This window comes from Gallus gallus, chromosome 1, assembly GCF_016699485.2.
Source record: "Gallus gallus isolate bGalGal1 chromosome 1, bGalGal1.mat.broiler.GRCg7b, whole genome shotgun sequence".
In the NCBI taxonomy this organism is placed as follows: domain Eukaryota; kingdom Metazoa; phylum Chordata; class Aves; order Galliformes; family Phasianidae; genus Gallus; species Gallus gallus.
In genome coordinates this window covers 178,518,265-178,540,891 of record NC_052532.1, presented here as the reverse complement: position 1 = coordinate 178,540,891, position 22,627 = coordinate 178,518,265, and the positions used below count along the sequence as shown (strand labels likewise).

General features: G+C 44.4%; 1 protein-coding gene across 1 annotated transcript in view; it reads right to left on the bottom strand.

The window, feature by feature from the left end:
* Positions 1 to 21,979, bottom strand: part of LATS2 (large tumor suppressor kinase 2) — a 46,891-nt gene extending 24,912 nt beyond the window's left edge. Inside the window, exons 1-2 of the mRNA XM_015279299.4 lie at positions 21,828 to 21,979; positions 17,004 to 17,585 (exon numbers count right to left, since the gene is read on the bottom strand). Coding sequence (XP_015134785.1) covers positions 17,004 to 17,342 — 339 coding nt within the window. The 5' untranslated portion in view covers positions 17,343 to 17,585; positions 21,828 to 21,979. The remainder of the gene's footprint in view (positions 1 to 17,003; positions 17,586 to 21,827) is intronic.
* Positions 21,980 to 22,627: the final 648 nt, after the last annotated feature.

Genomic DNA, 22,627 nt, shown 5'->3' with positions numbered 1-22,627 from the left:
AATTCTCTTTTTACCTTGTATTTGCTTAGCAGTATCTCTGCTCAGCTCACCTTGGCGTTGTTTCCACTGGCTGGAGGTAAAGTGGCACACTTCAAATAACCAAGACACACACAGTACTGAAGAATCACTCTTCTTGTTCCACTCCACCCACATGCAAAGGCTGTCACGTGTTTTGGGCCATTGTGAGAATAGAAATCCTTTTCTGAGATCTTCCTCAAAGCCATCCCATGACCATCAGCATCTCCCCACAAATCTGCCATTAGCTATCCATGAGATCAGCCACAGAACATGAAAAATGACCACACCACTACAGCTAGTGTACTCAGCATTGATCAGTCAGCACGCACACATTATCTTCCAGCTGCAACTGTGTCAGAAACAACTGCCCCTTGCCTGACCACTCACAGCTGGGTTTGCAGAGACTTCCAAGCGAGCTGCTGAAGGCAACTCAGCTCATTTTGAGACACGTGAGCAAGGGTTAACTTGAGCAGCAGTTCAGCTGGGGCAGCCAAACCTAGGTGAGAGGAGGACGAGAGACAGCAGGAAGCTGATGACCACCTCTGGAGCACAGCTGGAAGGAGGAGCATGGTGAGCACAAGCTGAGCTTTCTCTCTGGCAGTGGTTGACAGCCAAGGCAGCTGCCACCACTCTCAACTTCTCCGCTCATTCCTATGCCCCGTGCTGTACCCCACTTGTGTTCACGCCTCTCCCACTGAACCCAAAAGTTATTTTTAACCTGGACTGGATCCCTGAGCAGTCACCACTCAGCTCAGCACGGTGCCAGCGCCTCTTGTGGGAACAAGTGGGGAGGGATGAGAGGGAAGGCAGCAGCTCTGCAGGAGCTCCTTCCTGCACACCAACCTGCAAACTTCTCAGCTGAACAGATATGCTTCCAACAGCAACCCACACCATAAGATGGGGCTTTTGTGTTTTGTTGTTTGTTTTTTTACCCCCTTCTATGCTGCCTGAAGAAAGTTTTCCATTGCAGCACTTTGTGCGTTGGTGTCATATTAGGTTTAGCAAGGTAATCCCTCTTAACTTGGGCAGTTATCACCTAATATTTCGAAGTATCAACAGGACATTTTTCAAAAATACATGTGATCATCCTAAAAAGATATAGCCAAGGGGAAGCAGCCTTACGAGACAGGATATAAAACAACATGTTAGACAAGCAATTTTAAACCACAGGAGGAAGGAAAAAACAGCCTCACTCTATCAAGCCAATAAAGATCCTGTAGCACTGGACTCTAGAAGATACTGGACCTATTCTGTAACAACTATATGTCTTATGGAAATACAGTATTTTGAATTCTAAAGAGGTCTGAATTCTACTACTTTCAACTGACACAAAATAGATGGAGGAAAGCCAAACAGAGGGCTCAGTTCTCCTCATCCTCCTTCCAGAGCTGAAGCAGTGCCTTTGACCAAGTGGCTCAGGCTGACACCACTGCTTACCAACAATCCTAGCAGCAGACAGATGCTTCTCGTCTCCCTCTTTCAAGCCTTTACTCCAACTTTTAGGAGACTGCTGTTTCTCAGCACTCTCAAACCATGTCACTTGGCAGGAAAACAAATGGCAGTTGTTTCCCAGGCTTTAATGTTATCACAAGGTGTGCTCAATTGGATGAAGACTATCCAGAGAACGTTGTCCTTCTTTGGAGATCCTTAAGGGTTCAACATGATAAGAAAGTAGTAACAGACACGTAATCACTTCTCTTCCTTGAGATAATATTCTAGGAAGGGGTGCCTACAGCACAATGACCCAGGGCAAACACTTCTTGAGTATTTCAAAAGCAGAAGGAAGCCTGCTCAGTGCTCTGATGGGACGGCACTAGCAGCAACCAGCACAGCAACACAGGTTTCAACATACAGCATCCCAGAAACCAGGATCTCACCACGCGCAGTGATGTGCTGGTGAAGTTTCTGGACGAAGTAAGAAAATATAGTTTCCATGCACTTGTTCTACAGAGCTGCCAAAAGTAAGGATATATGTCTGGTTAGGCAATCAAGCTCCAAATTCCTAAATTTCCCCTGAGAATTGGGTAGAGACAGTACTCCTACTGGTTTCTAACCTGCGTGTGTGTTGCCAAGTGCCGTTAAACACATGTTGCATCACACCGCTCTGCAGGTTCAAGGAAAGCCGTGCCCCCTGAACATGCCAAGTCCAAAATAAAGCTGAGCATCCATGGCAATGATACATGGAAATGGTCTCTGTATTTGTCATGAAGGTCACACTACACCACTTTACTCCAAGAGATCATCCTGTGGTAATTCTCCTCACTTCTCCCATGTGTGCACCTTAACTTGGGCTCCCACCTCTGTGCACACTGCTTTGGACAATGCTGTAAGACTCACAACTGCACATTCAGCGATTCCTGAGCATCAGTTTGCTTCCAGATGACAGTTTGCTTCCCAGGTCAACATTCACTTCTCATAACAAGCATTGCAACTGTCTGTTCCTGTCCTCCAAGGCATCCATCACATCTCAAAACTGTCATCATTACAATTCATATTTAATTAAGCTTTTCAGTAACTGCCACCACCTTTAAAGGCTAACTGCAGAAGTCAGCGAGAAGCGATTTCAGAAGTAGGAGTATAGATACAAGTATGTATAGAAACCTGAATTTAGGCACTTTCTCCCACAACTAAAACTTGTAGTATTTATATTTCAGAACACATGATATCTGAAATGCTGGAACTATCTGAAGGACCATCACATAAAGGAAACATTAACACAGTCATAGTAGTTCCATATGCATCCCACTACTTTCTGTAATAATCAGACAGCCTACATTTTAAGTAGGACCTACATAGGATCTAGTGGAAGGTGTCCACAGCAGGGGGTTGGAGCTGGGTATCTTTAATGTTCCTTCCAACCCTGGCCATTCTATGACCATAAATGCCAAATGAACTTTAAGTTAGTATTGCAATGCTCACATCTAAGTGATCTGTCAACCAACTTCTGCATTCCTTCCAACATGGAATATACAGTCTAGACACTCCACCTGCTCATTGCTTATTTACCTCTGCTCTGAACATTGACTCATCTTCCATACATCAAGATCGCCACCTGAACAGCACTAAGACAGCAAACAGTGAGGTAAGAATGAAAAAGATCTATGCAGGACAATAAAAACACACTAAATACTGCTGTTCTTTTATTTTTTCTGTGTTACTACTTTCCTACATCCCCACCTTAGAAATGTCAGTTCTGGCTGTAACACCTGGGTAGAGTCCTCATTTTTTGCAGCACTGTTGCACCACACACCTCTACTGCAATGCCAAGAGAACACTGCCTTTGTATTTGATTATCGCTGTAATGGAGCAATGCAAATGTGAAATCCTAGGTGAACATTGAAACTCTTGTTAGCAATTTATGCTGGTAATGTGATCTGACCCACACCAAGCTTTCCCCAATTTCCAACACACAGGTCTTACAGCACAGATCTTGTTCATCCAGGAATGGCACCATCATATTTTCTCACACCATTACAAGTACCTGAAAAACTCTGTGGACTCCAACATCATAACTTAGAGAAAAAAAAAGAAAGTGAATATTGGGTGCACTTCAGAAGAGAGGAGCGCCTTAACTGGTTATTACGTACAGCTGCAGGTGATAATTAACTGTTCACATAAACTAAAATTCTAAGCTGCAGATATTGAATGAATTTGAACAGATTTCCATTTAAGGCTCAAATCTGTGCAAAAACCTAATTCCAAACAGCATGTGTGCATACTGGTGGAACAGGGGGACTCATCACTCAAAGTCAGCAGCAAAACTCTGGCCGGATGAAATGAATAGAATTTTACTACTCATTTCAATGAAGACAGCATCTAAGCATAAGAGCCTTCCAGCACAGTGGGGCTGGGGATACAGGCCCAGTCTAGATATGCACAGTTGCTCTTTAATCCCAAACACATTACTTTTCCCAGCTTTCCCATCCTGCAGCCCAAGAATTCCATGCTGCAGTGCTGAGAGAACAGAGCCAAATCCTGCCAGAAACCTGGACTGTGTCGACTTCTTGCATTTTGTCTTCTGACCCACAGTATCCAAGGGACCCTCTGTTGGTGCAGGTGGGGTCTGAGGGAGGAGGTCACAGTTCCCAGCAGCTGAGGAAAAGAAAAGGCCTCCCCACCCCCAAGCACTTCCTGCAATGTTCCATGCACTAAAGTCATCCACCACTACAGGCTGGATCGCAGCTCAGTGCATTCCACTGCACTTTGTCACGCTTCCCTGATCGATACTATGCCAAAAATGACTAGCTTTAACAGTTCTCTGGTGAATAGAAGAGTTTGCAACTCTGAAGCAGAGCTGAGATTTTTTATTTGTGTTAAATTTGCTTTTCTGTTCTGAAGGAACATTTTCAATGCTGCCTTTAATTCCCCTTCTGTGCTTTTTTCTTACTTCTGTAGTGATTTTTGTGAAGATAAAGGGAAACTTCAAGCTGACTGACTAGCTTTTCAAGGCCTTAAAGAGACCTCTAAGCTGTGACTGAAGGAAGAAAAAATATGGACTAGCAAAATATGGAAAAGATGTACACCATAATCATATAAATCAAGAAATACATGACAATGAGCCATGAGAGATTCACACGCCAGCTCCCATGGAGAACAAAATCCAAAGTCCAGCTGGACAATCTAAACAAGCACAGAGCAACTTTATCCAACGTTTGCACATTGACCGTTTATTTACTCAGTACCCAACCGAGCACAATCTTGTGGAATTACACAGACTGCTCCTGCACACATCCCTTCTGCTCAGCTTCTCTAGGCACTCACAGCTGTAGGCACTCTGCTCTGCTCAGCCATACTTTCAAGGCTACAGCCTAAGAAACTCTCCATCTTTTATTCAAAAACCATGCCTGCAATTACAGAAAAATAATAAAGATGACAAGAAAAATGTAAAACTAAGCTGTGTTCTTAACAGAGCAAAGTGTTCACTATGGCCATGCTGGGTGCTGCTCCCAAGTGGAAGAATACCAGCATGCTGTGTGCGCACCCAAAAAAGGGATCCCGCTCCTCTCCAAGCCAGCAAGGTTTGTTCAGTACAGCAAGAACTGTTACTGGTTCCAACCCATTTTTGGAACAGAAGATTTTGCTATCCAACCCCATCTCTACGCTGACCTGGAAATACGCCTGTCCCAATTGCTACTCACGTATGGAAATAATAAAGCTATTTTTACATGAAAAGCAAATCCTTTATTTTCCCAACAGCAAAAATAACCATTGCAAGGAGCATAGAAACAAAAGGTTTGGAATAGAGGAGGGAGTTATCCACAGTACCAAAAAGCAGTTCAGCCCTGTGAGCAGAACACATAGGCAGATGAGTGGTTAACCCTGACTTTAGGCAGCAAGCACACAAAAACCATGAAGCAGAGTGAAACATGGAGCAACACGGAACCTTTAGAGTCAGCAAGCTGGGCACGTGGGGGAAGATGTCTCTCAGTGCTGAAAGCTCCAGCCCTGTGGCCCAGCTGCCCTCCTCCCAAAGTCAACATCAAATATTGCACACTGCTCAGGCACCCATTCCCTGCCTGCCCTTCAGCAAGGGCACCAGCCTCACCGTGCTTCTCCTGTGCCCTCACTGTTGCCAGCCAGCAATTCCCAAGCATTTTAACTTCCTCAGCAGTAACAGCTCCTTTACCCATTAGCTGCCATAGCCTCAGTGTTTGGTTAAAAGAAAAAAAAAAAAGAAAAAGAAGGGAAATTAAAAATTAGTTCCATGGAGCCTTTTCTTAGACCAGGTAACCACAATCCTACATGAAAGTAGCAAAACAAAGCAGAATGGTAGCCTGGGAGTGAGATTTTCCCCAAACTGGTGGGCTCCAAAACTTGCATGCCAGGGGGATGATGGTCCCTCGGCAGTCTGACTCAGGGCTTTGTGTGGTGCAGAGCAATAGGCCCATTCCAAGGCTAAGGGAGAGAGGAAGTGAGCACATCAACTCCCCTCCACAAGGAAGGAGAATGGAAATATCTCCTTACAAAAACTGAGGACTATCGTCAAACAAAGCACAGCTCATTGCGCAAAACAGCATTCCTAGGGATGCTAACAGGCAGCAGGACGTTCTGACCCTTCCAGGAATCTGGCAGAAGGCAGAGCTACCTCCAGCACCACAGCCTGGCGCAGATGTGCTGCAGCTCAGGTCCTCGTCTGCTTCCTGCAGGGATATGACCCAGGCTCAAGAGGTGACCTCCTGCCCTGAGCACCTGGGTCTGCTGTCAGCATGGAGCAGGACCTGCTGCAGCAGTTCTCAACCTCCAGCAGTTTCTAACACATACCACAGAAAAGTTCCTGGAGAACTGCTCTGTTACAGACTTTACAGCACCAAAGATGTTCTGAAAAATACTTTTCCTAGGCTATTTTCATGTGGTTAAAAACCCCTGAAGGTTCACTTCTCGGTAAGCAGAGATGGGGTGTAAGGGGTGAAAACCAACGCAAAAGAAAATTCTTGTGGCTTGCTTTTGAATTTGCTGGCATTACAGATGAGCTTTTGCAGTGTGGGGAACTGGCTCACACGTGCCCTGGAACAAACTGCTAAGTTTTGCCCACTCGTACACATCTTCTAGCCTCCAGGTCTCCAGTCTGTGCAGCAGAGCACCACACCAGCATCACCTCCCCACCATCTCCACGCCTGCAATACCACACGCATTTCACGGGTTTTTCAAAACAGATCATCAAGAAAGCATTTAATGAACTCAGTGCTAGCATTAGGGAATACAATAAAATGATCTTCTAAATAGGAGGGCACACCGAGGTGCACAAAGGACCACAGGAAGGAGATGGAAATGAGTTTATAACATAGCATGTGCTGGAGCTCTTGAAAGAGATGTGCAGGCTGCTGCAGCACATGGACAGCTGCCTGCTCCCACATCTGGGCATGACACAGGCAGTCAGCAGATCCATTGAGGGCATGGTGAAGAAAATGAGTTGGACAACCAAAAAATAGGTTTCATCAAGGTGGAACAGACGTTGTTTAGCAGTTATTTGGATTTTGAATAGAACAGCTCAGTACTGACCAGATTTGTCTCGACTTAATGTTTTAATTGGGACAGGCAGATTTTGTTTCCATAAACCATGATGTTCTGCATGTATTAATAGTTCCAAGGTTGCAGTTCATTAATTGAAATAGATTATGCACCTTTATTAGGCTGACATCTGGCAGGAACACAGAATGAACAGAGTAAGCCTGGCTAGAAGGAAAGCTGAGGTAGGACAGGTGCCCAATTTAAACACAGATCTCAGCATCCTGACACTAAATGGAAGACAATGAAGCAATGAAAATATATGGGATGCACTGTCCAAGTCCACTTGCAAATACAGTTCCTTAAGATGTCACATTAGACATTAAAAAAAAACAAGGTTGAAGTCTATAGAACAATTATTTCCTAATACTTTGCAAGTATTTGTGCAATTAATTTGGGGTATTCAGAGGCACATGGAGAAAATAACAAGACAGATCTTGAATAGGAGTTATTCAAAGCAGCTGAGCAGAAAACAATGCAACAGAACAGCCAGTTCGATACCAGAAGGTAGCAAAAAGAATAGCCTTGAATATATTTACTTTTAAATGCAGTGGAAGAACAAAAATGAAGAGAAGGATGCTACAGAGCAGCAACAATGATGAAGTCTGAGCCCTTGGCTAGATTTTGTTTTGAAATAACACACATCCAACAGATTCATAAGTAGGGGACGACAAGTCAAACCTAGCCATATAAGCACACAGCAGTAATTTCACACTGCCAGTTATCCTACTAAAGTCAATACATTTCCAGGGCAGGAACTTCTATGTATTACGACCTAGTATCATTAACATCCTATCATTTTATCTACATAAAGATTAATACACTGCATCTTTGTACACTTCTGATCAAATTACTTACAAGTCATGCATTAGAGGAACAAAGGATATGAAAAACAATCGCAAAATGTTCAGTTATTTAACCTACATTTAAACCTCAGCCTTCTTTTGCATTGATGTTGCATTATTTTTTTCTAAACATGCAGAAGATGGCACATGTTGCAGTAACAGTTTCTGATATGCACACATACACCAGGAACAATTAAATGCACAGCTGCACAGAGCAGCTCTTTTCACAGGCTGTCCTGCCACAGCTGTTACCTGATTCAGAAAGTTACTGGCACGCGGTGTTCTTGGCCTTCAGAAAGTGAACTGACCTAGAAATAATTCCCTAAAAACTATTTTAATATTCTCTCCTGTTCCCTTCTTCCTTTCCCTCTCAGGGAAACATTTTTAATCGCTTGGCTTCAGTTAAAATGAAGAGCACAAACTTCTAATCAGGGAAGTCCATCTCTTGCACCGTAGGGAAGTAGAATGCAGCCTCAAACATCAGTACCTTGTTTACTTAGACTGAAAAAGAAACATTCAGAGCAGTAACAAATCCTATGGATTAAGTTCTTTTCTAACAGCTGGTACCATGCAAACACTGCTGTCATCACACACACGAACACATGCATCTCCTGGGTACAACCTGATTTTTACATATCAACTTGTAAGCCGCCAATGACAGTCCAAATGGCAAGGTAAGATAACCGAACACATCTGTTTCACTTCTATTGTGCTATACCTGGGTGACCCCATAAAGACCGGGTCAACAGATACACCTCAGCAGAAACACTTACATCAGGGAAGGCATGCCAGCCACCCAGCAATGGCAAGTCAAAAATATTCCAGCAGTAATAGTATTTTGGTTATAAGCAGCAGACAAGCAGAGAACATACACAATGGGGCAGTAAGTATGAAAAACAGCAGCTGCCATCACCAAGAAGGCTCAGCTTGAAGGTCTCTTTCATCTCTCTCTTGACTGTGTTAAGGGCTGCTGGTCAATGCTCAGCTGAACACAAGCCAGCAATGTGCCCAGGTGGTCAAGAAGGCCAACAGCATCCTGGCTTGTATCAGCAATAGTGCAGCCAGCAGGAGCAAAGAGGGGATCATCCCTCTGTACTCAGCTCTTGTTGAGGCCACATCTTGAATACTGTGTCCAGTTTTGGGCCCCTCACTGCAAGAAAGACACTGAGTCCACAGAACATGTCCACAGAAGGGCAACGAAGCTGTGAGGGATCTGGAACACGAATCTTATGGGGAGTGGCTGAGGGAACTGGGGTAGTTCAGTCTGGAGGAGGCTCAGGAAGACATTATCACTCTGTACAACTGCCTGAAAGGAAGGTGTGGTGAGGTGGGGGTTGGCCTCTCCTCCCCAGTAACAGCAGAAGGATGAGAAGGAATGGCCTCAAGTTGCACCAGGGGTGGTTCAAGTTGGATGTCAAGAAAAACTTCTCCAAAAGAGCAGTTAGGTGCTGGAATGGGCTGCCCAGGAAGGTGGTAGTCACCATTCCTGGAGGTGCTGAAAAAACATTTAATGTTGTACTGAGGGACATGGTTTACTGGGAAATACTGCTAACAGGTAAATGGTTGCACTGGATGATCTTAGATGTCTTTTCCAACCTTGGTGATTCCATGAGGGGCACTTGGGCTGCAGCCTGACTTACAGGATGTTACGGGGCGCTGTGATGCAGGGAGTGCCACGCTGTTCTGGAGGTGACAGTACTGATCCAGGGATCCAACAGCACTGCTGCTGTGTCACACAGCACAGTCACTGCAGAGTAATAGCAAGGTGATTTCCTGTCCCTACCTCCCAGGTACAGCTGTGCTGGTCACTGTTTGCCCCTCCAGCAGTGGTCTGCTAAGAACCCAGCTGGCATCCTGAGTATCTCAAGAAAACAGACATACAGCTGCAGCACTACCATGTTTTCAGGAAGCATAGAGTCACAGTATCTTCATTCTGCCCTTGGCCAAATACAATCAGATCTGGCAATTATATTTTATGAATAAAATACAATAAAAGTAGCTTTGATTCTTTTAGCATATTAGATTATATTATGTAATCAAATGCCTGGCTACACTCTTGTAATTTAAGTTACTGTAAGCTTACATACATGGCAATGTCAGTATTTCTACAGAAGATATGGATGAAATTCTTCCCCCTCTCCTTCCCTCCCCCCACTCCAAGTTATTTATGTTTCAGCTCTGCTGATCAAGTAACTTTAAAGTAGCTTCAAAATATTTTTTTCCTGTGAATACAACCAAAAAAAAGGGGGGGAGGGGTAGAAAGAAGGCAGCTTGCTATTCTAAGCTCATCTATGCATATTTATCCATGCTTTAGAAAAATTACTCCATGTAAATGGCACATACCTGCATACCACATGAGAAGCAATCAGGGACTTTTATTTACTTCCTAGTGATTTCCATTAGCAGCTTTAAAATACACTTTTATTTAGTTTAGTATCTAACAAAAAAATAATTGAATTAAATGAGTTGAGGTTGAATTAAAAGTGTTCCAAAATGAACATCGTATGTTACTTCTAATCTAAGGACAGCTCCACATAAAAAGCCTCTGCATGAAGCAATCCTATCGACATTTCTCTCCAAATTTCAAGGCTTCATTCAGTTTTTTTTTTTTAAACACTATTTTTTGGGAAAAAAACCACATACACATGCAAAGATACTGATTTCCAGGCTCAGAGTAAAACCACAGCATACATCACTATCAGATACATGCTGCAAACAACAGCAAAGATTTAGGCTGAGAATGACACAAACGTGAAAGGAATAGTTACACCCTAATACTATTGTGATAGCAACTTCCTGCTATGCTACTGGCAACCTTTACTTTTGGTTACAAAAGCTTTCCTATTTGGAGACTGAAATTAATGCTTATGCAAAATCTTTACTGATTTTAATAAAAAAGGAAATGGCATCAAAGATTAATAGCAATTTGCCTAGCAGTTACATTACAATAAATACAACTATCCACTGTGAGTTAATCCTGTAGCTTGCTACAGCAACTTATGATTTCAGACCGTTATATTAACTGCAAGAATGATTTTCTGACAAGAATAGAGAGCACCAGTTTAATGTCATTTGAGATTGATATGGATCTACAGTTCAAATTTGGTATCTGATTTCTGTTGCCATTTCAAATAATTCTAGTAGGATGTCCCAATGCATTCTACGTAATTTGCCTAAGAAAGGAGACCAACAAGAATAACAGGCAGCATTCAAGATGTCCTGCAGTCCTGTTCTGTGTTGAAACAACGTGCAGCTGCCAAGCCAAGAAAGCACACCTTGTCATGAGAAGGAGCACATGAAATCATCTGTCACTGCTAGAGCATTTCTTCCAAGGTGAAAAAGCAAGAGAAGGCAGAATCATTTGTTGCCCTTCTGCAGGACCAAGCCATATTCAGAAGAAATCCATAGAATACCTTTCTCAAATACACTGCAGGAAATGCAAAATGACACCTAGAGAATTTAAGTATATTCACTAAGGCAGTGTCATCAGAAGTGACAGCATCTGATAGGAAGGTTGGAGACAAGAACAGGGATAGAAGAGAGGAGTTAGTGAGTATCAGCTCAAGAACAGTCCTCACCTCTTGCTCTCAGCCCCCGGAAAGCCTGGGACCCACTTGTTTTCTGAAGCAGCTAAAAACTGAAATGACTTAAGGGGCCAACCTCGCATGTGGGTACAAAAAACACACTCCCTTACAAGCTTTGATGGATGAACCCTGGAAGACATTGGAAATTTCTCAGAAATAAGGAGAAGGTCAAAACAGAAGAGAGGTTACAAATAGAAGAAACAACAGCAAAAGGTTATGAAACAAGCTCCTGAAATAGCCAGCAGAAACGATGGAGTGAACAACCTACCTTCAAATTAGGTAGTAAAAGAAAACACAGGAGACTGTTGGCCTGAATTATGAAATCTACATCAGTCACTAAAATAAAATCCCCCTCCTGCATTCAGCAGTGAGTGCCCTCATTAGAACACCTTTTTTTTCTTTTCCTTTCCAGTAACCCACAAATACTTACTCCTTCCTGACCTGCAAAAGAAGCCTGCGATGACTCAGTTGATATCTTTGACAAATTATCCAGACAATCTTCTGACAGTTTATCACAGTGGAAGACTTTTGTCACAGGATCGACAAATGTTATGAAATAAACCCCCCCATTCACTCAGGGCTATTACAGAATTCACCAACCTTCACCTTGAAGGTAAGCTGCCTTTTCTAGGCTTGACCTCTTCAGCAAATACATCACAGAAGGTATTTTACTAGAAGCAAAACCCCAGCTACACACTGCCTGTAACATGTTACCAAAAAGACAAGGATTATGTGCAATTATGACATGGAACACTAGTTCTACATACATAACAACAAAAAGGACATAATGCATGATGAGAAGATCAAGACAATCCTGCAATGCAAGAAGAAAAAATAACCAACCCACATACTTCTACAACCTGAATTCCAAGAACTCAGTGTAATGTAGATGATAAGATGGTCAGCTTGATATTCTTGTACTCATTACAGTATTCACAAACACCACTCCAGTTCTGTGAGATACACTGTAATTAGTGCCCAAAGCACAGATCTTCCCCTTCTGAATGTTCTGATACTAGCACAGGTGGGGTGTACAAGCTTTATTACAGAGAGATTTATTAAAAGCCTCTGGAAGAAGTGAAGTACAAGGACTTTCATGCTTCACATTCACAGTTGTTCAGGGTATAGGACGTGCTGCATGTTCCCAGAGATATGAAGCCTCTGAAAAAATCCTAAAGCATCACTGTTAAAAATAGCTGCCCAATCAAGTTGTCTAGAAATCTTCACTCAAAACATCCATCATGGCTCAAAGATAAAGGGTCTGCTTGAGGAAAAGAACTGACAGATGTATAACATTCCTCAGTTCATCCAGAACTGCTGCAGCCCACTCTAAACTACAATGTCAGCGGCTGTTTATGTTCGGAGGAAGTACAGTAAGTACAGTACAGCCCATTCAGGTTGGTGGAATGTCACTGATCATATGCTCAATTGCATCTATTCATTAGAAGAACTCAATGCACAACAGCAGCTGCATTTAGCACCGCACCCGAGCGCCGTCCAGTTGCCCCAGGTGATTCCAGTGGTTTCTCAGCCTGCAGGAGCAACACTCTGTGCCCTCCTGCCCTTGCAGCAATTGCAAGTTACACTTTCAAGCCCAAGAAGTCGTATTTGGGAAATAACAGGGTATTACTACCAGCCCTTCTGGCTTCAAGATTTTGCAACAAATAAGGTCAGGCTTTCTGCAGTTGTATTCTACAAGTCTCAAAACAATTTGTGCTGTTCTAATCAAAAAATGATCAGTACTCACTAGATAATTACTGCTGAAGAGATGACTTCACCAAAGAACAGACAAGCTGCTCCACTTGTTTCAGAAGAACTATGATTAATTGTCTGCATCTTTATATGAAAAAAAAGCATAATCCTGGCATCTGCCATGTCAATAGCAAACTCCCCATAAGGTTTCTGGAGCCAAACCTCACCATGAAACCATAAGCAATACAAACAGTTGAAAACAAACCTTTGTGAAGGAACACGGGCCATCCAAAAGGACACCTGCAATTTCCTAATTGACTGTAAGAATGTCTGCACGTGTAACACTGAGAACGACTGTAACCAAAAGACACGAGCTTTGTATTTACTCTGCGAATTTCACCACATTCTGTGTACTTGCTAAGTCTACCAGCCAGCCTATAACCAATTTCCTGTCTGTGTGGGTCTTTCACACAGCAAGAGGAAAGGAATAAAAGATTATGATGTTTCCTTTTTCTTTAATTAAGACAATTTCAAACTGATCTTAATCCTACCTCTCTCTCTGCACCTTCCCTTACCAATTTTCTCACTGTTAAAAATGTAAGTCCTCATTCCTTGCCACCACTGCCCTCCAGCCTCCCAGAAATCCTTAGAATGGCCCAATAAATAAACAGAAGAATGCTGATCCTGGCACAGTGTACATCAGAACAGATCACCACCACGGCCAAAATTACTGCCCAACAACATCACCTACAACACCTAACAGTATCAATTGGAAAATGGAGCTCACACATGATCAAATTTAACATTAGAGTCATATAACTGAATGTTATAGTTTCTCATGCTTCCTAGAACACCCATGATTAGAGCTTCTTCACCTACCTAATCATCAACTTCAGGCGCTTCTAACCACTGAACATATGATTAGTAGACTGCAAAACAGGACCTGCAGGGCAGGAAGGGTAAGATATACTCTGAGGCTTGCTGAGGAAGGGAAGGCTAAAGTGGGCCATCCATAGGTTGAAGTCCTTCCACTCTCACATACTTCTTTCTGGCGTTTGAGAAAGTTTGCAGTGGGAAAAAAAATAAATATAAAAAAAAGAGCCCAAGTCAGAGGGGAAAGAAGGCAGCAAAGCCCACTTACCAGCCTCACGATAGCACTGGGTCCAGATGTACATAAAACCATCCCCAAAGAAAGTGAAGCTGATTTTACTCTGCCCAGCTGGAGATCCATTAGCTGTCCAACGGACTACAGAAGATGGCCCCATACTAGTGATTTTGAAGTTTTGATTCACAAGCAAGGGAGCTTGGAACGGCTGATGAAATTACTTCACATTATGCTCCGAAACAGTTCAATTGTTAATTCAAAACAGCAAAGGCACCAGGAGGAAAGGAAGAATCTAGATATAGTAATCAGGGCTGTCACCCTACACCACTCTCCAGGGCCAGATACCATTCACACCAACTCAAGAAGCTCCACTCATTCACAAAGCTCTGAGAGGACCAAGCTTCATATGGCCTGGACCCACATCAGGAAACACGGCACTTTCAGACACCAGAATCCAGTTTCGGAATCCCTGCTTGGTCTCTAGCCAAATGTGATCCTGCTTATGCTTATGTTTTGAGCTCAAAACACACCGAAGGGTTAGCCCCAGTAAATCCATTCCCATGTAATAAGTCACAGCTGGGGAAGAAAGCTAAATGCTAAGATGGAACAATCACAGCCACTGAGGAAAAACACAAAAATGCACAACCAAGTTAAGAAGGTAGCAAACAACCTCTGCATCAGAACAATGTTCATTTTCTGTGCTCTGTAATAAGTAAAACCATTGTATCAACATTTAAGGCAAAATGGCTAAAAATATTGCACGTATAGTGCATTACACTATGCTTAGCGCCAAGACATTTTAACAGGTGCTCAGGTATTTCTGTTTTATACATTGCTTCACATTTGCGTGCTGCAGTGCGCTCAAAATGCTTTCCAAGATTTCAACAAGCTTGTTCTGTGTGTGAATGATTTGTCCATGTATAAATGCACATTTCCAATCCAGAATCCAGCTGTGCTCATTTAACCTTGGCTCATGTGCACAGGGAGTGTTCTCATCCTGAACAGCTCGGGAAATTTGGAGAGTAGAATTCTAAAAAACACTGTTTTCATGGCATGCTTAAGATGAGAGCAAAAACTCCAGTTCCACAAGCTGAATTATTGTTCACTACAGCATCCTGCTTCACTGAAATGGAAAGTGGTTCAGCTGTACTGCAGCACTTCTCACTGGCTCTGCGATCTCTGATTAACCTCGCACAGCATAAACTCTACGGAATAGGAACAGCACTAATCAAGGCCTATATAGCTCCAAAGAAATGCAGATTGCCTTGTTACACAGGCTTGGGATACGGTCTAGGAGAGCCAACTGATTAAGTTTCTGTCATGAACGAACAGAGGTTAAATTCTGAAATCAAGGAAATATCAAAGAAAGCATGGTAGTTTTAAACATAGTTTACTTCAAGGACCGTGAACTGTTTCAGTTTGACAAACAACCGTAATTTAGTCACACAAGAAAAGTTTTTTCCTTCAGCAATGAGAACCTGAACCAGGAACAGCACACTCTTCTCTCAAAAGAGACATTCTGAGCTATTCTTGGGCAGAGGTAAAAGTCAGTACCAAAACTCAAAGCACATCCAAGGTACGTGCAGCTAAGCATAAAAAGGCTGTGATCTACTCCAGGTGAACGGTCTTAATTGAGAGCATACATAGGTTGCTCTGAAAGCAATGCCTCCTATTCATTTCCATGGAAACTACAACAGATACAAAGAACACAATAACACTGTTAGTGTTTTGTGGCTGAGAATTTGTGCTCTCACTCTCAACAGTCACCACCATTAGTTACGCATTATTGCCAGTGATGAACAAGAGCCTTCATGTTGTGCTCATAACAGCATGCACCAGTGGAGGTGACCCACTGTGGAAATGCACCACCCGCCACCTCACCGTGCTCACAGCCACTGTTTGGTCTCTGTGAACATTCAGCAAATGGCCAATGAATGTCAATGGGTGCCATTTTTTCCCCACATGGAGGAATTCAATGACACACTTTTTTCTTCATATGCACTTCTGTGTCAGACACCATTGTGTCAGACTGCCCCTCTGCTGCCATCTGTTGCACAGCAATAAAACGCAATGGAGTATTGGTGGGAAGGCTCAACCTCTACTGCCTTACCACCAACATCTGCCAATGATGCTGCGGACCAAGATAACAAAATAGGAGGCATTACTTTCAGAGCAGCCCTTCTATTCCAACACCCATCTCAGGATGATAAAAAACAAGCATCTCTGTGCTGAATTCCTTATCTGAGACAGGGCTACCCTCCCTTGGTGGAAGCAAAGAAGGTAAGGAAGAAAAGGCATGCAGTCAATTACACCTGCTTCTTGCAAACAGCAAGCGAGCTTCTTCAAAGACCACATACATCATTTCTTCCATTTGCTTTTGACAGTGAATGGAGTTTATATGTATTAGACAGAATTCCACCCTAATACTCACAGCTAAAACTTGCTACCATACTGAGAAGAAAAAAAAAAACATGCTACTCTGTCAAGCCTTATACAACAAATTAGGAACTCACAGAAGTCCTACAGGTCACCACAACCATCTTCATAACACGAATTAACCCCACACTAGACATGCCTCTCAACAGCAAGTTCATCTGCTCAGCTATTTACACAGCAACATGACTGCCAAAAGAGTTGGTACATTTTTTTCAACCAGCAAACTTGATAACCACCATCAAAATTGTGACCTCAGGACCAAGCATAAAATTATTTTGATCACAGTGACAATTTTGCTCTCCTTGAATTCATACGTACCTGATCACAACCTGCATTCACCAGCTCCTGGAGCATCTGCCTATTCACTTCAACAGCTGCTGTATTGCTTGACTCATTAGCAAAAGGTAGCAAAGAATACCTAATTTCTCGCAGAGCTTTCTGATAAGGTCCAAACTTTGCCGTTTGTCTCATCTGCTGCTGCCTTGCAGCATCCTTCCCTACTAAAATCTTAGGGTCCAGAGAAGTTTCACTGCCTGGTCCAATAGGCAGTCCTTGACCTGAAGACTTGGATGGCTGCTTTAAACCTTCTCGAATCTCTTGTAACCTCTGTCTGCTGTTTCCAGAATATGTCGTAGCAGGAAAAGTCTTTGGCCTCATTGTTAATCCAGTTTTCTCTGAGCATAAATACAGCTTTATTCTTGGGTAGGTTTTTTTTAGTTACTTTATTTCTAAAAAGCGTCGCTTAATGGTATCAATTTCTTGTAAACATAAATCCTTCAAAGGGAAAAAGAGAAATGGCAAAATCCTCAGGAGGTTTCCACCAGCATTTCACTTCAGCTCACGATCTTCACATCTCCTACAGAAAATCCTTGGAGTCACCATTTCACAGACCAATGGTGTCTGAAACAAAAGAAAACAGAAAGCACGTGTAATTAAGTTGATATTGTAAACACCTCCAAAGGGACAGCATGACAATTAATCAAGTGAAAGTGAATCAGTTTAGCCTATTAAGCTGTCACAGCTGGATTCCCATTAATGATGATTATCACTTTATCTGTTTTCAAGAATAGGATTTCAAAAGGCTTTCTCAACATAATAAAAAAAGCATTTTTCTTTAAGGCTTTGTTTTGAAAATAAATGAAAATAAAAACCTCAGAAACTATAAAGCTTGAGAATTTCATACACTACCTAATTGTGGAAGGTTTCCCATCCCATTGCATAACCAAATCCTGGACAAGCCTATCCTGTTTCATAATTAGGGAAGACTATGTTCATGAAACGTTTTTCCCCCACTTAAGATCTTGTTTGTTTTACACGAGCTGAGCTCAGTTTCAAGAGTTTACGAAAAAGGCTTATAATGGAAATATTGATGATTCTAACCATAGCAACTTCTAGCATTTCAATAACAAAGTGACAAGGTATTTTGCCATTCCACATGAATGTTCTAGCCAATGTTGAAGGTAAGAATTCTCCCTGGAACTGGAAGAAGGGTTTTGTTTTATTTCTTTGTATTATTACTATTTTTAAAGGGTGCAGGGGCGGGGGAATCAAAAGGGTGATATATATCTTAACTGTGCCTGACAGGAAAAGACATGGGGAAGGAGCTACTCACTAACAGCACAAAAGGCTGAAGAAGCTCAGGCAGCTCAAATAAGATTGAAACACAGCTGTGATACAGCTTCACACCCCTCTTCTGATATGCAGCAGAGGACAGCTATACAAGTAGGGAGTAGAACTGAGCTACTCTGCAACTTGCGACATCCTTACAGCATCAAGAGGTAATCAAAATTCTTTACTTACTGAGTCTTCGTGGCATTGTTATTCTACATGCCAAATGTAATATAAAGATGCATTTCAGAAAAAGAATTAAAAAGCAGCATCACATGCTACTGATGCTACAAGTTTGCTTCTGCCATCAGTACCAGCATTTGCAAAATGACTCCCCTGCTGCTCCAGCTGCCTCATTGAGAAGGTCAGAATTTTGTCCAGTTGTTTTGAAGCTGCAAACACAGAAGTTGGTGCAGCACTGGTATTGTTGGTCACTCAGAAGTAGAGTGAAACTCCTCTCTCAGCCCTCCTCCCCTCTTTATGAAGGGGCTTCACTTCTGCCTGCAGTATTTATTTTTGATATAATGGAAAGCTTCTCCAGAAAGCTTTGTAGTCATACACTCCACTCACTGCAGTAACTGTTCCTGTGACAGCTACAGCATTCCCAACAAAACAACCATTTGTATACCCTTACCACCACCTCTCACAGACAAGCAAACAGATTACTAAGTGAAGGTCAGGAGTCCGGACACACCTCTTGAAGTCCATCATCACCTCCTTATTAGCACGGGGTCTACTGTCAAGAGAGTCAAGCTCTCCTCTAAACCAAGAACTGAGCACAGGGCAAATTACAGACAAGTCAGACCTTTATAATAGCTCAGCACTTTGAAATACAGGAGCACAGACTGATCCCCTTAGGTCCTTGTCTATGTCTTATGCTCTTAACTAAGCATGCCAGGGAAATTTCTGCACAACCTAACAGCAGCCCAGCCCAGAACCATCCAAGCTGAAAAGCAGTACAGACCTACAGTGAGAGCTCCAGGATCAAACTGCTGGAGAGCACACAAAGAAGGGCACGGAGGTGGTGCTGACCCATGTAAATCTCTTGCTAACATTTGAATGCACAATTATCTAATGATTACTTATTACATATTAAAGGTCTTGAATTCTTGACTCAGCACTATAAGGATTTCCTGCAACTTTAACTCATATAAGAGTAAGTGGTGTAAGTACAAACACACATTGGCACTTATCAACATCACTTGCTTTAAACACTTCACCTGTTTTAAAGCAAGTGACAGCACTATTCAAATTTTGATATTTTTGCAAAATCAGCTATTAGGCAAGAAAATATGTTTTTGTTATGCTCAAAGATAAAACCAACTGAGGGGTCACGATGGAATTTTGTCTACTTAGAACTCAGTAACAAATAGCACACAGCCTTAGTAAAGTGTTAAAAAGCACAACAGCATTACAGCCTTCTAAGGACTACATCATAACTTGCTAGCACTTGAAAGATACAGAGCAATTAAGTCATCTGTGACTGCCCTTCCTTTCCTGACAGCAGCAGGCACCATATGGCTGGGTTTAGGAATCCGGGTTGTTCTTCCTCTTTTCAGACCATGTGCCAGCCCACAGGCCTGGGATGTGCGGGAAGAGCTGCAGCCCTCCCCACCTTTTTGCCACAAAGGACTGCCTTCCCACTTACACACATGCTTCACATAAAGAACCACTGTGACCTTTAGCCTAGGCTTGAGTCTAATAATGCTAGGTCAAGCCAGCTGGCAGCTTCTGCAGCTTGCATTCACAGCACAGCTAAACTAGATAGCAACGCTGATTGTTCAGACAGTACAAATGAGAACAGCAACAACAGTAACTTGGAACTGTAGATGTGCTTCATATTTTGCAGAAGGTTGTTTTTTTAAACTAGATATTCAAGATCAAACAAGAAATCAGGACATCAAGTATCACAGGTAATTTACAAAGAAAGACAAACTGCCTGCTATTTTAAGTCTACATGCAACTAAAGGGTTATATGCCTCAAAAGAAACGGTGTGTTTAAGGATTTGTGACTGCACATTTGGACTTAGATAACTCTGAATCTTAAAACTCACCTTGCCTACAGCATAGATATATCCATAGCCTTTTTGCTGTGATGAGAAATGATTTCTCAGAATTATTTTTGAACTTCAAGCCATTCCGATTAGATACTTCTAAGGTGCCGGGTTTTTTTAATAGGGACTTTTTTTTTTTCCCTGCCAAAATGTTACATGTTCTGTGTTAATCAGAAGTTTGCCTATTACTGTGAAGAAATAATATTTCAAATATTTTTAACAACACTAAGTCAGAACAATTTTTGAGTAACTGAGATTTTTTTCTTCATCTGAGAAATACCAATAGCTGCCTGGGAGCAACCAATCAGCCACACTGAATTCACATCCTGAAGTCTGCCATCCCAGCAGCACTGCCTACTCACTCCTGCTTCTTCATTCAGCAACAGGCTGCATATGCGAGTGGCTCTGTGGGATGGGACACCGGCAAGAAACTAAAGCTCAGTTGTGCTTCAGGAGCAAAGTCCCAGACCCTGAGCCGGCAAGCTGCTTCCCAGCCTCTAACTGCGACCGCACGGTGAGGAACTACTGATGGCTGCAGAAGGAAGGAATGGAGTTTTAAGGAACGGACGCAGCTGCCTTCTCGCTCTCAATTTGCTGGCATCGCGCTGGGCTTTTTGGCTCGGAAATGCACGGAAACAGCCCGGTCACTTCGTGCTGAGGTCTAACACTAACCCGGGGAAGAGGGGCCAGGAATTTCACTGTGTTACAAACCGCGCTCCCCCTTATAAGTGTACGCGTGCTAAAAGCGGCAAGAAGCTAAAGCAGGGCTTTTCCCAAGATCATTCCCCTCTCCTTCGCTCCTGCTAACAAAATCGTCCCAAAGTAACTCAGCGCTCGGCTCCCAGAGCAACACACGGGCGCCGGCCCGGCACAGCGCTGCGGGACGCGGCCAGCAGCGACCGCCGCAGTCCCGGGGCTCTACGCAGAGCGCTGTGCGCCAACGCGCGGGTCCCGCGGCCGGGGCTGCGGCCGCACTCGGCGGGCAGGGCCGGGGCTGAGGCGCTGATCCGGGCCGTGACCTTCAGGCCGAGCCGCGGGCCCGGCGGAGCGAGGTGAGGCGGACGGGGGCCGGAGCTCGGCCCCTCCGCACAGCCCCGCGGCAGGGTCGGGCCCGGGCTGAAGCCCCCGGAGCCCCACAGCCGCTCCTCCCGCGGGCGGAAAGCTCCCAGGAGCGGAGCCCCGGCCGTGCGCCCCGTGGAGGTCCCGCGGCCGAGCCTGAGGGGTCTCCCCGCGCCGGACTGTCACACGGCGCCCGGAGAGCGCCGGACGGAGCGGCGAGGCCTGGGGGGGGAGGGGGCGGGGTGACGGGACGCGACAGCCGCCCCCGCGCCCCTCTTCGTCGCGCGGGACACCCGCCTCCCCCGGGCCCCGGGCTCTAACTTTCCCCTCAGAGAAGCGAAGCATCCGGGGTGGAAGTCGAGGGGCGGCCAGGCTGGGGGAAGAGCCGCACCGCCGCGCCCTTCCTCGCTCTCCGCCTCACCTCCTCGGGGTGCCCTCCCGGCTCCGTCACGCAGCGCTGCGGCGGCGGCCCCGACGGCGCGGGCCGCTCTCCATCTCCGTCCGCCTCGGCCGTCCCGGGCGCAGTGCGGGGCGCAGTCGGGACATTCGCTACATTGTTAGCATTCCTCGCGCGTCACGTGACCGCGCGCCCGCGTCATTCCACTCTTCCCCCCCCCCCGCCGCCCCTCCCGCCACATACCAGCGGGGGGAGGGGCCTCGGGCGGCGGGGCGGGAACGACCGCTGGGGCTGAGGCTGCCTGAGGAGAGGCGGCGGGGCGCGCAGGGCGGCGGGAGGCGTCTCTCGTCCACCCCTCGCTGTGTTTACAGGCACCATGTGGCACTTCCCTACCTCACAAAAACCTCGCCCGTCTTGCGAACGGTTCACCGTCTCGCCATCTTCTCCCCCGCTCCTTCAACTCGACGGATTCACACCAACTTTCTACCAAAAAAAGAAAGCCCTAAAAATGGTCTCCAACGGATGCTGGCATCGCCATCCCAACTGTGGCGCTGGCTGTGCCGTTCAATCCGCTGGCCGAGGGTTTCGGGGGCAGAAAGAGGCTATGAGGAAAGTGGCAGTGCCCGCTGTGGGGAGGTGCAGGCGGGGCTGAGGCGCCGCCATCGGCGCTCTCTGTGTGCCCCAAACTCGTTTCAATCATAAATTTTGCTGTAAATCTGTTACTAGTCCTTGGATTTCTATCTAAAATCATGCACACACACGCAAGACTTGACATCGATGCCGATTTGGTCTTATCTTCCTAAGGGCTGGGGCTGACTTTTTTT